Below are 13,249 nucleotides of genomic sequence, written 5' to 3' on the forward strand. Positions count from 1 at the left end.
ACTGCTGCTGCTGCATAGGGGGCAGGGAGAGGGACAGATAGAAAGACAGACAGACAGCGTGAGGGAGGGAGAAAGAAAGACGCAGGGACAGGGAGAGAGACAGACAGAAAGAAAGACAGCAGGAGGGAGAGAGACAGAAAGAAAGACAGACAGACATATATGTAACGGGCTTAAAGACTAGTTCAGTATATTCATCCTATTATGTCTGATCTTTTCCTATATCTTTCCCACTAATTCTCCAACTCTCCATGACCCTGCCCTGCCCTAATGTGCTCCTTTTTATTCTCTGTAAGTCACTTTGAGACTACAAAGGTAGTGTGTGCGCACAAATAGCAGATTAGATTAGACGACTTTTTGCCAGTCCTGGTTTTGAATTTACATCCCAAAACAGTGTGGGATTTGTAGTACCTGATCCTGCCTGGCCGTTGAACTCAATGCTGCAGATCCCATAATGCACTAGAATGGGGTGATCAGAAATCCAGAACTGTTGTTAATCAGGTTTTCTATTCCGCCTTTTCCTATTTAGTTCACGGTCGGATTACATTACAAGAGGCTGGGTTAGTTAACCAGGAAGTTACAATGGACAGTTTGACACGGACATTCAATAGAGTTACTAGTATAGGTAGATCAGTACAGTTATTAATACAGCTAGATCATAATTACAGGTCATCGTTGACTCAGCGGTATCATCCTGTTTCCTCTGATCCAAATGCCATCATCAGAGGAAAGCCTTTGCATGTGTAAGAACAGCAGTGCTTCCACCTTAAGATTACATGGCAATTCCTGCTCTGCAAGCTTTTTTTCCAAAAGCAAACAATAGCACCCACGCAGCATTCCTACCACACCTGTGTCCTCTTAAGTTCATATTACAGGCTCAGAGGAGAGTCTCCTGCAAATTCAGGAACAGCAGATAAAGCTTGCAATGTAGGTGGATTAAGAATCACTGCAGTACTTATAAGGAATATGAAAACTGCCCTCTCTACTCATGTTGAGATTAATCTGTGACTCTGGATATCTGGATCAAAACTATAGTCAATTTTTTGCGTTTACTTTCTAGCAGGGCATTGAACCTGATGGGGCAGCTAGGATTAAGACTTTGTCAATGCTTCTGAAACCATGGGAAAGAATAAGATGAAGGAACTCATGGATATCTATGGGAACCTGGCCCGGAACAAGGATTCTTCCAATAAAGCACAGTTACTTACCGTAACAGGTGTTATCCAAGGACAGCAGGCAATATTCTTGACATGTGGGTGACGTCATCCACGGAGCCCCATCGCGGACAGCTTTTCAAGCAAACTTGATTGAAGATCTCAAAGTTTGCTAGTGCTGTACCACGCATGCGTGTGCCTTCCCGCTCCATTAGAGGGCGCATCCCCTCCTCGTGGTCTTCAATTCAGATAGCTAGCAAAGAAGCCAACCTGGGGAGGTGGGAGGGTTGCAAGAATATCTGCCTGCTGTCCCTAGATAACACCTGTTACGGTAAGTAACTGTGCTTTATCCCAGGACAAGCAGGCAGCATATTCTCTACATGTGGGTGACCTCCAAGCTAACCAAAAAGAGACGGCGGGAAAGTTGGCAATTTATGAAAACAGATTACGCAAAACCGACTGACCAAATTGGCCGTCACGTCTGGAAAAAGCATCCAGGCAATAGTGAGAGGTGACAGTATGAACCGAAGACCAAGTGGCGGCCTTGCAGATCTCCTCAATAGGCGTGGACCTGAGGAAAGCGACCGACGACGCCATCGCTCGGACTTTATGCCCCCTGACCCGATCGTGCAGCGAGAGACTAGCCTGAGCGTAGCAGAAGGAAATACAAGCAGCTAACCAGTTGGACAAGGTGCGTTTGGAAACAGGACGCCCCAACCGATTAGGATCAAAGGACAAGAAAAGTTGAGGATCCCTCCGATGAGACTGGGTGCGATGTAGGTAGAAAGCCAACGCCCGCTTACACTCAAGAGTGTGAAGCGCCACTTCCCCAGGGTGAGAATGGGGCTTAGGAAAAAACACCGGAAGGACAATAGACTAATTAAGGTGGAAATCCGAAACCACCTTAGGCAAGAACTTAGGATGAGTACGCAGGACCACCTTGTCATGATGAAAGGCAGTAAAAGGCGGGTCCGCAACCAGAGCCTGCAGCTCACTGACCCTGCGAGTAGACGTGAGAGTAATCAGGAACATCACTTTCCAAGTAAGAACTTCAGAAGGGCCCTATCCAGGGATTCAAATGGAGGTTTCATCAATTGAGCGAGAACCACATTAAGATCCCAAACCACCGGGGGATGCTTGAGAGGAGGATGGACATTCAAAAGGCCCCTCATGAAGCGAGAAATCAGCGGATGGACTGAGAGCGATTTCCCATCGAGTAGCCGATGAAAGGCAGCAATCGCACTGAGATGAACTCTAATAGAAGTTGTTTTAAGCCCAGACTCAGACAAATGAAGCAAGTACTCCATCACTGAGGACAAGGAGGCAGACAAAGGCTCAACGCGTTGGGAAACACACCACGCGGCAAATTTATACCACTTCTGAGAATAACACTACCTACTGGAAGCTTTCCTAGAAGCTTCTAGAACATCGCACACCGACTGAGAAAACCCCAAGGAGGAAGTCAGGTGGAAAGGAACCAAGCCGTTAAGTGCAGAGACTGCAGATTGGGGTGCAGCAGCGAACCCCGACTCTGAGACAGCAGAGAAGGAAATACAGGCAGCAGAAGAGGTTCCCAGACACTGAGTTGGAGAAGAAGGGAGAACCACGGCTGCCTGGGCCACCGAGGCGCTATTAAAATCATAGCAGCGTGTGTCGATTGGTGGTGCATGAGAGTTTTCAGAATCAGAGGAAAGGGCGGGAACGCATAGAGATACTTGCCCATCCAATCCATAAGGAAAGCATCCGCCTCGAGACAATCCGGGGAGTAGATCCTCGAACAAAAGTGAGGCAACTTGTGATTGAGCACCCCAGGCGAACGCTGAGGAGATCGTCGTTAGGACTTTCCGAAGCGGGGGCACGAGAAAGAGTAAACCTCTTGAAAGACTGGAAGAGTTGGTCCACCAACGGAGCGAGCATCTCAAGGAGGGAGTCACCACAATGTGTTGAGAGACGGGATCTCGATCCTGCCTCCACTGGGACGCCAGAGTCCACTAAGGTACCCGGAGATGCAGTCTGGCAAAGGGCGTCATATGAACGGTGGAGGCCATGTGCCCCAAGAGGATCATCTGCCTGGCCGAGACCGAAGCCCTCAGGGAGACCTGTTGACTGAGCCGAATGAGGGCAGCTTGCTGAGACTGAAGCAGAAACGACCAGAGGTGAACCGTGTCCAGCACGGCTCCAATAAACTGCAGGGACTGAGAGGGGCACAACTGGGACTTTGAGAAGTTGACCTTGAACCCCAGACGCTGAAGGAAAATAATAGTCTGACGGGTCGCTGAGATAATCCCCTCCTTCGACGGTGCCTTGATTAGCCAGTCGTCGAGGTACGAGAGCACCTGAAGACCCCGAGACCTCAGGGGATCCGCCACCACCACAAGGCATTTTGTGAAGACCCGTGGGCCTGAACGGGAGGACCCGATATTGCAGATGAAAGTCCCCCACCCGAAAGCGAAGGAAGTGTCGAAAGGCCGGGTGAATCGGCACATGAGTGTAAGCCTATTTCAGGTCTAGCGAACACAACCAATCCCCCTCTTCCATTAAGGGATATAAAGTGGGAAGAGAGAGCATGCGGAACTTCTCCTTGACCAGGAACTTGTTCAGCCCCCGGAGATCCAAAATGGGGCGAAGGTCCCCGGTCTTTTTGGGAACCAGAAAGTACCGGGAGTAAAACCCGGAGCCCCGCTGACAACAGGGGACTTCCTCTATCGCCCGCAGGCGAAGGAGGACCTGAGCCTCCCGAAGAAGTAGGGGAAGCTGTGCGCCGCTCGAAGGATACTCTCTAGGGGGCTGGTCTGGAGTTGAAGACCGGAAATGGAGCGAATACCCCTCCCTGATGATGGAGAGGACCCAATTGTCCGCAGTGATCAGAGCCCAGCGGTGAAAGAAAGCGCTGAGACGGCCCCCAATAGGCAGAGGAGAAGGCTCGAGGGCGGAGGCCAGCCCCCCTCCCGCCGAGACAGTTAAAAGGATGGTGCCAGCTTGGCCGCAGCCAGGGTCTGAGGCTTCGGAGGGGCCCTCTGCTGCTGTTGGTACCTCGGAGGAGGTCTAGAAAACCCTGGCGTTGATTTCTGCGGATAGCGCCGAGGAGGCAACCTATACGATTTGGGAGGAGCAGGCTTCGTCTTGGCCCGGACCAGGGAGGTAAAGGAGCGCTTGTGCTCTGAGAGGCGCTTGGTGGCCGCCTCGATGGAGTCATTAATGAGTTTGTTGCCCAAGCACGGAAGATTCGCCAACCGGTCCTGCAGGTTCGGGTCCATATCAACTATGCGTAGCCATGCCAAGCGACGCATGGCCACAGCAAAGGCAGAGACCCTAGAAGAAAGTTCAAAAGCGTCATACGAAGCCTGGAACATGTAAAGCCGAAGCTGCGAAAGGGTATCCAGAAGCCGGCGGAAATCAGCACGGCAGTAGACCAGCAAGTCATCCTGAAAAGATGGCAGAGATTTAATGCACTTCTTAAGATAGGACGTGAAAGTAAAGTTGTAATTAAGGACCCTGTTAGCCATCATAGAATTTTGGTACAGGCGCCTGCCAAACTTATCCATAGTCCTGCCCTCCTGGCAGGGTGAGACTTCTTGAGGGAAGACTCCACCACCAAAGACTGGTGGGAAAGCTGAACCTTCTCGAACCCTTTACAGGGGACCGTCCGGTACCGAGACTCCATCTTAGATGGAATGGCCGGGATAGCATACGGAGTCTCCAGGTTGCGGAAAAAAGTTTGTTGTAACACCGGATTCAAGGGGAGCCGCAAGGACACCTTAGGATGATAGGGAAGTTCCATCTCCTCCAAATATTCTTTGGTATATCGGGAATCAGACTGAACTGAATCTGAAGACGGAAGAGGAGACTTACCTGCGGTGGAGGATTTCGAGGTCGGGACCATCGAGATCTTCGAGGTCGAGGGAGATTTTCCAGGAACCGAGGTCTTCGAGGCCAACGATGAGACCGAGGCCAAGGTCGAGGCCGAGACCGGGCCTGCAGGCAGATCAGTCTCCATAGCGAAGAGCTCCGCAATCCGCGCTCGACGCCTCCTGAGAGCCCGAGGCTGGAGGGTAGCACAACGAGGGCAAGAACCCGTAGGATGGTTGACTCCGAGGCACAAGATGCACCAGCGGTGCGGGTCAGTGATCGAAATCACCCAACCGCACTGAGTGCACTTTTTAAACCCGATCAAGGGCCGGGACATAAGTCAAAAAAGAGAGCCGCGGCCATGCGAGGCCAGGCGGCCAAGGCAAACCGGGAGCCCCCGATTCGCCGAAACTCAACAACTAGTAAAAACAACAAAAAAAGAGCACAGCGACTCCCGAACTGAGTAAAAATAAGAAGCCGCGGTGCAAGAAAGGTACGTAGAAAAAGCGCAGAGAAGAAAGACAGTGCTTTCTGGCTCCGCAAAAAACTAAGAACTGAAGACTACGAGGAGGGGTTGCACCCTCTAGTGGAGTGGGAAGGCACACGCATGCGTGGTACAGCACTAGCAAACTTTGAGATCTTCAATCAAATTTGCTTGAAAAGTTGTCTGCGACAGGGCTCCGTGGATCACGTCACCCACATGTAGAGAATATGCTGCCTGCTTGTCCTGAGATAATGTGGCATGTGCCTACTCTACTTTGTAATCACTATTTTTGGTGAGCAGACACATCAGTAAGTTTTTTTGTTTGTATTTACATTCAAGAGTTCTTCTAAACATCGTAGTGCCGGGAGTGTTCATTTCCATATTATAGAAGGCTACTGAACAAAATCTGGTTGTCTGCTAAGACTTCTGAAGCAGGCCGGCTAGGCTGAAACACCATTGTGAGGATTTTTCTCCTGTGCTCATTCCCTATGTGCCTACTACTGCCAAAGACTGCTCTGTATGAAAGCATCCTTTGCAAAAAGGACATCTTCAAATACCTGGTCTTGATAGTATCAAGTTATTGTTAACCTGGAAGTGGCCTTTTTCATATGCTAGATTTTTTAAATGGAATTCTTGGATAGAAAGTTTTCATTAAGTTTCTTATTATTCTTTTCAGAAACTTATTAAGACATTATTGCTTAGCAATATTATAAGTAATGAAGGGATTATATGATAGATGAGGTTTCTAACTTGTCTTTTGAATTATATGAGGGAGCCATATTAGCTCTGTATGGCCTCCGAACATCTATACCCCGAATCAACTGTTTTACTTGCAAGAAGCGATTACACAGGCCCTCAGGATGCGCCCTCCATCTTGAGAACGCCCACTTCTGGAATCAACTACCTACCCACATAAGATCATTAGAAGGCAATAAAAACTCACCTCTTCCCCTGAAAGTGTGCCAATCCAAATTTCCGGATTTTCTGAGAAAGGGGCCCGATCCTCAAACGCCCGACTGTCTCAAATGCTAATGTGCTTCGTCCTATGTCTGACCATGCCATGTTTTGTCATTCAATGATCATACTGTCATACTGTTTGTCATCCATGTCCTACTATACTGTACCATATGCCATATTTACCATACTATGTTTGCCATACGATGTCTGTCATGCTACGATCTCTCATGCCATGTATGCCGTTCCATGTCTTACAAGTTTCATCATGTATGATTGCCTTACCATTTTTACCAAGCCGTGTCATACTAAATTAGCCATGCTTTGTAATACTATGTTTGCCGGACTATACTTGCCATGCTATGTCTCACCAACCATACCATGTTTTGTCATATTATGTTTTTACCATGCTTTGTTAACTATGTTTTGCTATGCTATCTTTTACCATGCTATGTCAGAGAATGTGGCACAGGGTTAGAGCTGCAGCCTCAATACCCTGAGGGTGTGGGTTCAAGCCCACACTGCTCCTTGTGACCCGGGAAAAATGCTTCAGCACCTGAATAAATTTATGTAAACTGTTCTGAGCTCCCCTGAGAGAATGGTATAGAATAGAAAATTAAAAAAATAAAACAGTAACACATTATATATTGTGTATGTGACAAGTGGTTTATTTTTTTACACCGTTTAGACACTAATGTAAATTGCAGTATATCAAGTTAATAAATCCAATCCCTCCTCCACAGCTACAGTAAATCTACAGTGGAGGGACAAAATTGGCATTGTTGAAGGTGCGACCCTGCACATTTTCAGTGTCATTGTGCTGGCTCTAAATAAAGATTCAGTCTCCGGAAAGGGAAAGGGACATGCTGGAAATGCTGGAGCTGTAGGAGGCAATATAGAGAAAAAGATGTTGGATGTCTTTGAAGATAGGGAAGCAAAGAGGGGATGTTACAGTGGGTGATCATCTGGCATCCAGTACAGTTTGGAGAGGCTGGTCGAGAAGTCAGGAAAGCAAAGATACAAATGGAAGAAAAATAGCTGACATGGAAAAAAGGGAAGGCAAAACATTTTTTAGATATATCAGTGATAGGAAGAAGTACAAAAGTGGCATTGTGAGACTCAAAAGTGAAAGGGAGAATATGTAGAAGCTGATAAAGAAAAGGCTGAATTGCTTAACAAATATTTCTGTTCTGTGTTCACGGCTGAAGATCCAGGACTGCACAAGACAAATGCGAAGGGATGGTGGACCCCGATTGATTTTCAAAGGGTTGTATTTGTGAGGAGCTAGCTAAATTAAAGGTAGACAAAGATGTGGCCAGATGGTGTACATCCGAGGGTGCTGAAGGAACTTAGGAAAGTTCTGGTAGCATTGCTGACTGTCCTTTTCAATGCTTCTCTGGAGCCAGGAGTGGTACCGGAGGACTGGAGAAGGGTGGTCCCTCTCCACAAAAGTGGAAGTAAGGAAGAAGTAGGGAATTACAAGTCAGTAAGTCTGACTTCTGTGGTAAGCAAATTAATGGAAATGCTTTTGAAATAGAGAATGGTGAAGTTTCTGGAATCCAGTAGATTGGTCTCGTCAGACAAACCTGATCAATTTCTTTGAATAGGTGACAAGAGAATTGGATAGAGGGAGTGCACTAGATGTGGTGTATTTAGATTTTAGCAAAGCCTTTGACAGTATACTACACAGGCAGCTAATAAATAAACGGAGTGCTCTTGGGATGGACCCCAAAGTGACGGGCTGGGTCAGAAACTGGTTGAGTGGAAGATGAAAGAGGGTAGTGGTCAATGGAGATCGCTCTGAGGAAGGGATGTTACCAGTGAGTGGTGTGCCTCAAGGTTCTGTTCTTGGGCCTGTTCTTTTTAATATTTTTATAAGCAATATTGCTGAAGGGCTGTCAGGTAAGATTTGCCTCTTTGTGGATACCAAAATCTGCAATAGAGTAGACACCCTGGATGGTGTGAATGACATGAAAAAATACCTAGTGAAGCTTGAAGAATGGTCTGAAATTTGGCAGCTAAAATTTAATGCTAAGAAATGCAAGGTCATGCATTTGACCTGCAAAAACCTGAAGGAACAGTACAGTTTAGGGGGTGAAGAACTTTGTGCACGACAGATGAGCGGGACTTGGGTGTGATTGTATGTGACAAGGTGGCCAAACAGGTTAAAAAGGTGACGGTAAAAGCTAGAAGGATGCTAGGGGTGCACAGAAAGAGGTATGGCCAATAGGAAAAAGGAGGTATTGATACACCTGTAAGACTTTGGCGAGACTTCATTTAGAATATTGTGTACAATTCTGGAGGACACACCTTCAAAAAGATACAAAAAGGATGGAGTCGGTCTAGAGGAAGTCTACCAAAATGGCGTGTGGTCTTCATCATAAGGTGTATAAGGACAGCCTTAAATATCTCAATATGTATACTTTAGAGGAAAGGCGAGAGAGGGGAGATATTTAAATACCTACATGGAGTAAATGTACATGAGACAAGTTTCTTGCAATTGAAAGGAAGCTCTGGAATGAGAGGGCATAGGATGACGTTAAGAGGTGTAATCAAAGAAAATACTTTTTTACAGAAAGGGTGGTAGATGCGTGGAACAGTCTCCCGGAAGAAGTGGTGGAGATAGAGACTGTGCCTGACTTCAAGAAGGCATGGGTTACGCACGTGGGATCTCTGAGAAAGAGATAATGGTTACTGTGGATGGGAAGACTAGATGGGCCATTTGGCCTTTTTCTGCCATTATGTTTCTATGTGGAAAGTGTGGGGGGGGGGGGAGAGGGAGAAAGGTCTTGAATTGCCTACTTCCCCCTCCCCCGAGGTACATGGTTGAAAGTTTGCCTAGGGCAGGGGTAGGCAATTCAGGTCCTCGAGAGCCAGAGCTAGGTCAGGTTTTCAGGATATCCACAATAAATATGCACGAGATAGATTTGCATCTCAAGGAGATAGTGCATGCAAATCCATCTCATACATATTCATTGCGGATATCCTGAAAACCTGACCTGGCTCCGGCTCTCGAGGACCAGAATTGCCTACCCCTGGCCTAGGGCATCAAATACCCTTGGGCCTGCCCCGCAGAAAAGACCACAGCTGGCGGATCTCTTCTGTTGGTGGGGCTTTGGGATCCCAGCCAGCCACTGTATTTCACACCAACCATGGATGGACAAGGATAACTGAAGGGGCTGCCTGACTCCAAAAGTAAATGAAAATGACTTTGCAGATGCTGGAGAATATGACTCAGCCTACACCCCTGGTTATTCTTCTCCTCCTCTTGGTCTTTATTTATTTTTAGCACTTTGCAAATTAATTTCTACTTGCTTTTCTTCTTCTTCCTTGATATTACCAAGTAGTCTACTCAGGCCTTCCAACCATCTGGTTCTAGGAACAAGAGTTACACATCCATTTTTTTTTTCACCCCCGAGTCTGAATTTCCATCTTCAGTGGCATTTGTAGTCCCCGATTTTACCCACTGCAGCTCCCATAATCCACCAGAAACCCAAGACTAGTCGAATCTCTCTCTCCTAGAACCGAGTGTTAGACTAGCAAAACTGAAGAGGTGAATTCCAAAACCTTTCAAACACATCCCCCCCCTCTCTCTCTCTCCACCAATTAGTTCATAGAGCAAACAGGCGGCCTTTCTAGATGGCTACTGTGCCATTCGCACTTGTTTGTACGTGAAGAAAAAAGTGGTCTATTATTGCCCCCCCAAACCAGGCAGTTGGTACTTCACAGGTTTTGGAACTCACCTCTTCCGTTTCCTCACTCTTCGCGCACAGGCGCCTCTTTTCGCCCTCGCCTCGAGCGCAGTCTCCCTTTGCACTCGGAAGCCAGGCGGAAGTGCGGCGGGGGAGCGGAAACGCCGTCGGACAGAAGGCCCCGAGAGCGCGCCTGAAGACCTCCGGCCCCAGCCCGAGCCAGGCGACGGGAGCTGCGGCCGACAGAGAGAGAGAGAGAGGAAAAGGCGGCGACGGCGCCCGGTAGCGCTACGCGGAGCGAATCCTTCGCCTTCGTCTCCCCCCCGGGAGGCGGAACCCCGTGCAAGCGGCGCGCGGTTTCCGGCCAGGCCTGTGACGAGGACGGCGCGCGCCAGTTCTTCGCTCGCGCCCCTCCCCCTACCGGCGCTAACGGACGGTCGGCACGGAGACGCGAGGGATGGAGGCCGCGGCAGCGGGTCGCTGACCGGGACTCGGAGGGAGCGAGAGAAAGAGAGACAGGAAGCACGGCCGGAGCCCGAGAGGCTCCGAGGGAAGGCGAGGAGAAGCGCAAGCCGTTCGCCCCGCTGACGCAGTCCCGCCGCCCGCAGCATGGAGGGCAAACCCAACCTGCAGCTCGTCAACCAGGCGGTGCAGGCCCTGTACCACGACCCCGACCCGAGCGGCAAGGAAAGGGCCTCTTTCTGGCTGGGGGAGCTGCAGAGATCGGTAAGGAACGAGGCGGGGTGGCTGCCTAGGGGGAGCGCTGGAGGCAAGTTTTAGCATTTACTCTCTTCCTTATGCTGGTGGAAGGGCCGCCCGTTAACGCCTTATCTCTGCCCCTGCAAAAAAAACCAAACTAACAAAAAAAAAGAAGACTCTTGCAGCGAGCCCCCCCTCCCCCCCTATGAATTTCACGGAGAGAAGCTCTATGAGTCCATTCGGGCTTTCAGAATTCATTGCTTTATAAGTGTTTCCGGGCTGACTTTCATAAATACAGTAGTCAACATTTTAAACGTTAGTCCAACTTCAGATAATATGTGCATGATGCAAGAGGGAATAGGAGGCCAAAGCCTGGACCTGTATCCAGCAGGACACTTATTATACCATACTACTTGGTGTAAGAGATGTATACTTTGAACTTATGAAACATATTTACTCATTCAAGTAATTAGTAAAGCTTCTTTATTTGGTTAAGTAAATTTAGATACTTTCTCAAATAGTTAATCTTATTTTATTCCTTAAAATTGGCCATCTCGTAAATCTTTTTTTAATCCAAATGGTCAGCTTAGCCCATGTGAATGTACTTTGCACAGTAAAATTACATTAACCACCACAAAGCCTGGTGTTCACTCCTCTCTGACTCATGCCTATAGCTGATTAGTAAAAATATTACAGTGTTTAAATAAGGGTGGGATTTTGATAGATGCTATCATAGTTTTTTTAATTCTTATATTATGAACTGCTATGCACCAGGTAGTAAAACAAATGAAATGCATGCAGAGTGCTTACTATGTTGGCACTCATCAGATGCCATTTCACATTTTTCTCATAGACACAAAATGGGGAAAAAATCTTTTAATAATAGGCCCTACAGTTTGAAATTGGGAAAGAACCCAGTGATTGGAGAGCAGATTACGTGCCAGGCAAGCCTGGATTCAAATCTCACTCATCCCCTTGATAAAAGTTGTGTGTCCCTGAGTGTAACTTTCCTTGACTAAGGCGTACTAGCCGTTTTACCGTGCGCTAAATCTTAACACATCCATTATATCCTATGGACGCTTTAGCATTTAGCACATGCTAAAATGGCTAGCACACCTTAGTAAAAGGACTCCTAAATGCAATATGATATAGCTGTGCATAGCACTACCTGTGATTTTTTTTATTTTTTTGAGCCAGCCCTTGTGTTATTTAACCACTTTGATCTGAATAAACTAGGGAGTATATAACATTTTAATAAACATAGGATCACATTAAAGTTATTTTCATAGAATTCCTATTCAGTATAATATGAATGCAAATTTGCACTTCAGCCTAGTTAGTTTGAGAAAGATTATGCATTTAAAATATAGCAGCAGACCTATTCTACATGTACTGTAATTATTTTATTTTTTAAATGTTACTGTCTGCATAATTTGCAATTTAGTTTATGCAAGGGTTGTGGTTTCCCTCCAATGACACTTGGCTCTAGTTATGTTATTGTATTTATGTACATTCTGGAATTTACCTATTCAGGTCGTATTATGGATCAATCAAATTTATGAAAAGGGAAGAAGGTTTTTAAGTATTTCCTAAATAAGAGGTAATGATTGCAGGATCTCAAAAAGAAGAGAGTTGGTTCCAGAGCTCAGTCATATGGCACTGAATTGGAGTGTTGGTTAACAGATTAGTGTGAACCACATTAAAAAATATTTTTCCTCAATTATAGAAGCCAACAGCTAAGTTATCCCATGCAATTGATATCACTAAACAAAGGACTGCCCATCTCTTCTCAAAAATGGCAAGTTGGTTATGATGAATGGCTGCCAATTTGCTAAGATAATAAGCATGCCACAATTTAGACATGTTCAGTTCCAAGTTTGGGAGCTCTGCAGTTGTCTGTGGTATTGCAATTTCTCTCTTTACAATAGCTACACAGATTCTCAGAACTTTGAACTGCAAGTCTATCTCTTTGGGTTTCTATTGCATTAAAAACAATTCTGAGTCTAGGTGAGGCAAACTTTTTGACTCGTAGGCCACAATGGGTTCTTAAATTTGACAGAGGGGCCGGGCGACAGGTAAACAGATCATTTCCACTGTGACCGAGGAAATGGGAGGGGGTTGTCTTCAAAGAAAATGTAAAGGAAAAAAAATACCCGACCGCCTCTGACTCTGCCTAGTTTAAAAAAAAAAAAAAGAGTTTCTCCCTCTTGCTTTGCCAAAAGCGATTCGGCTGCGTTCACTCTGGGACAGGTGGCAGTGCAGGTACCGTTGTCCCTCTCCTCTTAGCTCTCCAACTTGAAGGTTATTTGCCTTGCAGTTAATGCAGCGGTGGAAATAACTGTATTTTTCGCTCTATAAGAGGCATCTGACCATAAGACGCACCTACATGTAGAGGAGGAAAATCCAAGAAAAAAAAATTC

At 46.8% G+C, this 13,249-nt stretch overlaps 1 protein-coding gene across 2 annotated transcripts in view; it reads left to right on the forward strand.

The window, feature by feature from the left end:
* The first annotated feature begins 10,267 nt into the window (after positions 1–10,267).
* TNPO3 (transportin 3) overlaps positions 10,268–13,249 on the forward strand; it is a 223,501-nt gene continuing 220,519 nt past the window's right edge. The window contains exon 1 of one of the 2 annotated variants that reach the window (XM_033959585.1): positions 10,268–10,856. In XM_033959585.1, the coding sequence (XP_033815476.1) occupies positions 10,740–10,856 (117 nt within the window). In that variant the 5' untranslated portion in view covers positions 10,268–10,739. The remainder of the gene's footprint in view (positions 10,857–13,249) is intronic. The other variant, XM_033959586.1, reaches the window with a different exon arrangement.

Source organism: Geotrypetes seraphini, chromosome 9, assembly GCF_902459505.1.
Source record: "Geotrypetes seraphini chromosome 9, aGeoSer1.1, whole genome shotgun sequence".
Lineage (NCBI taxonomy): Eukaryota > Metazoa > Chordata > Amphibia > Gymnophiona > Dermophiidae > Geotrypetes > Geotrypetes seraphini.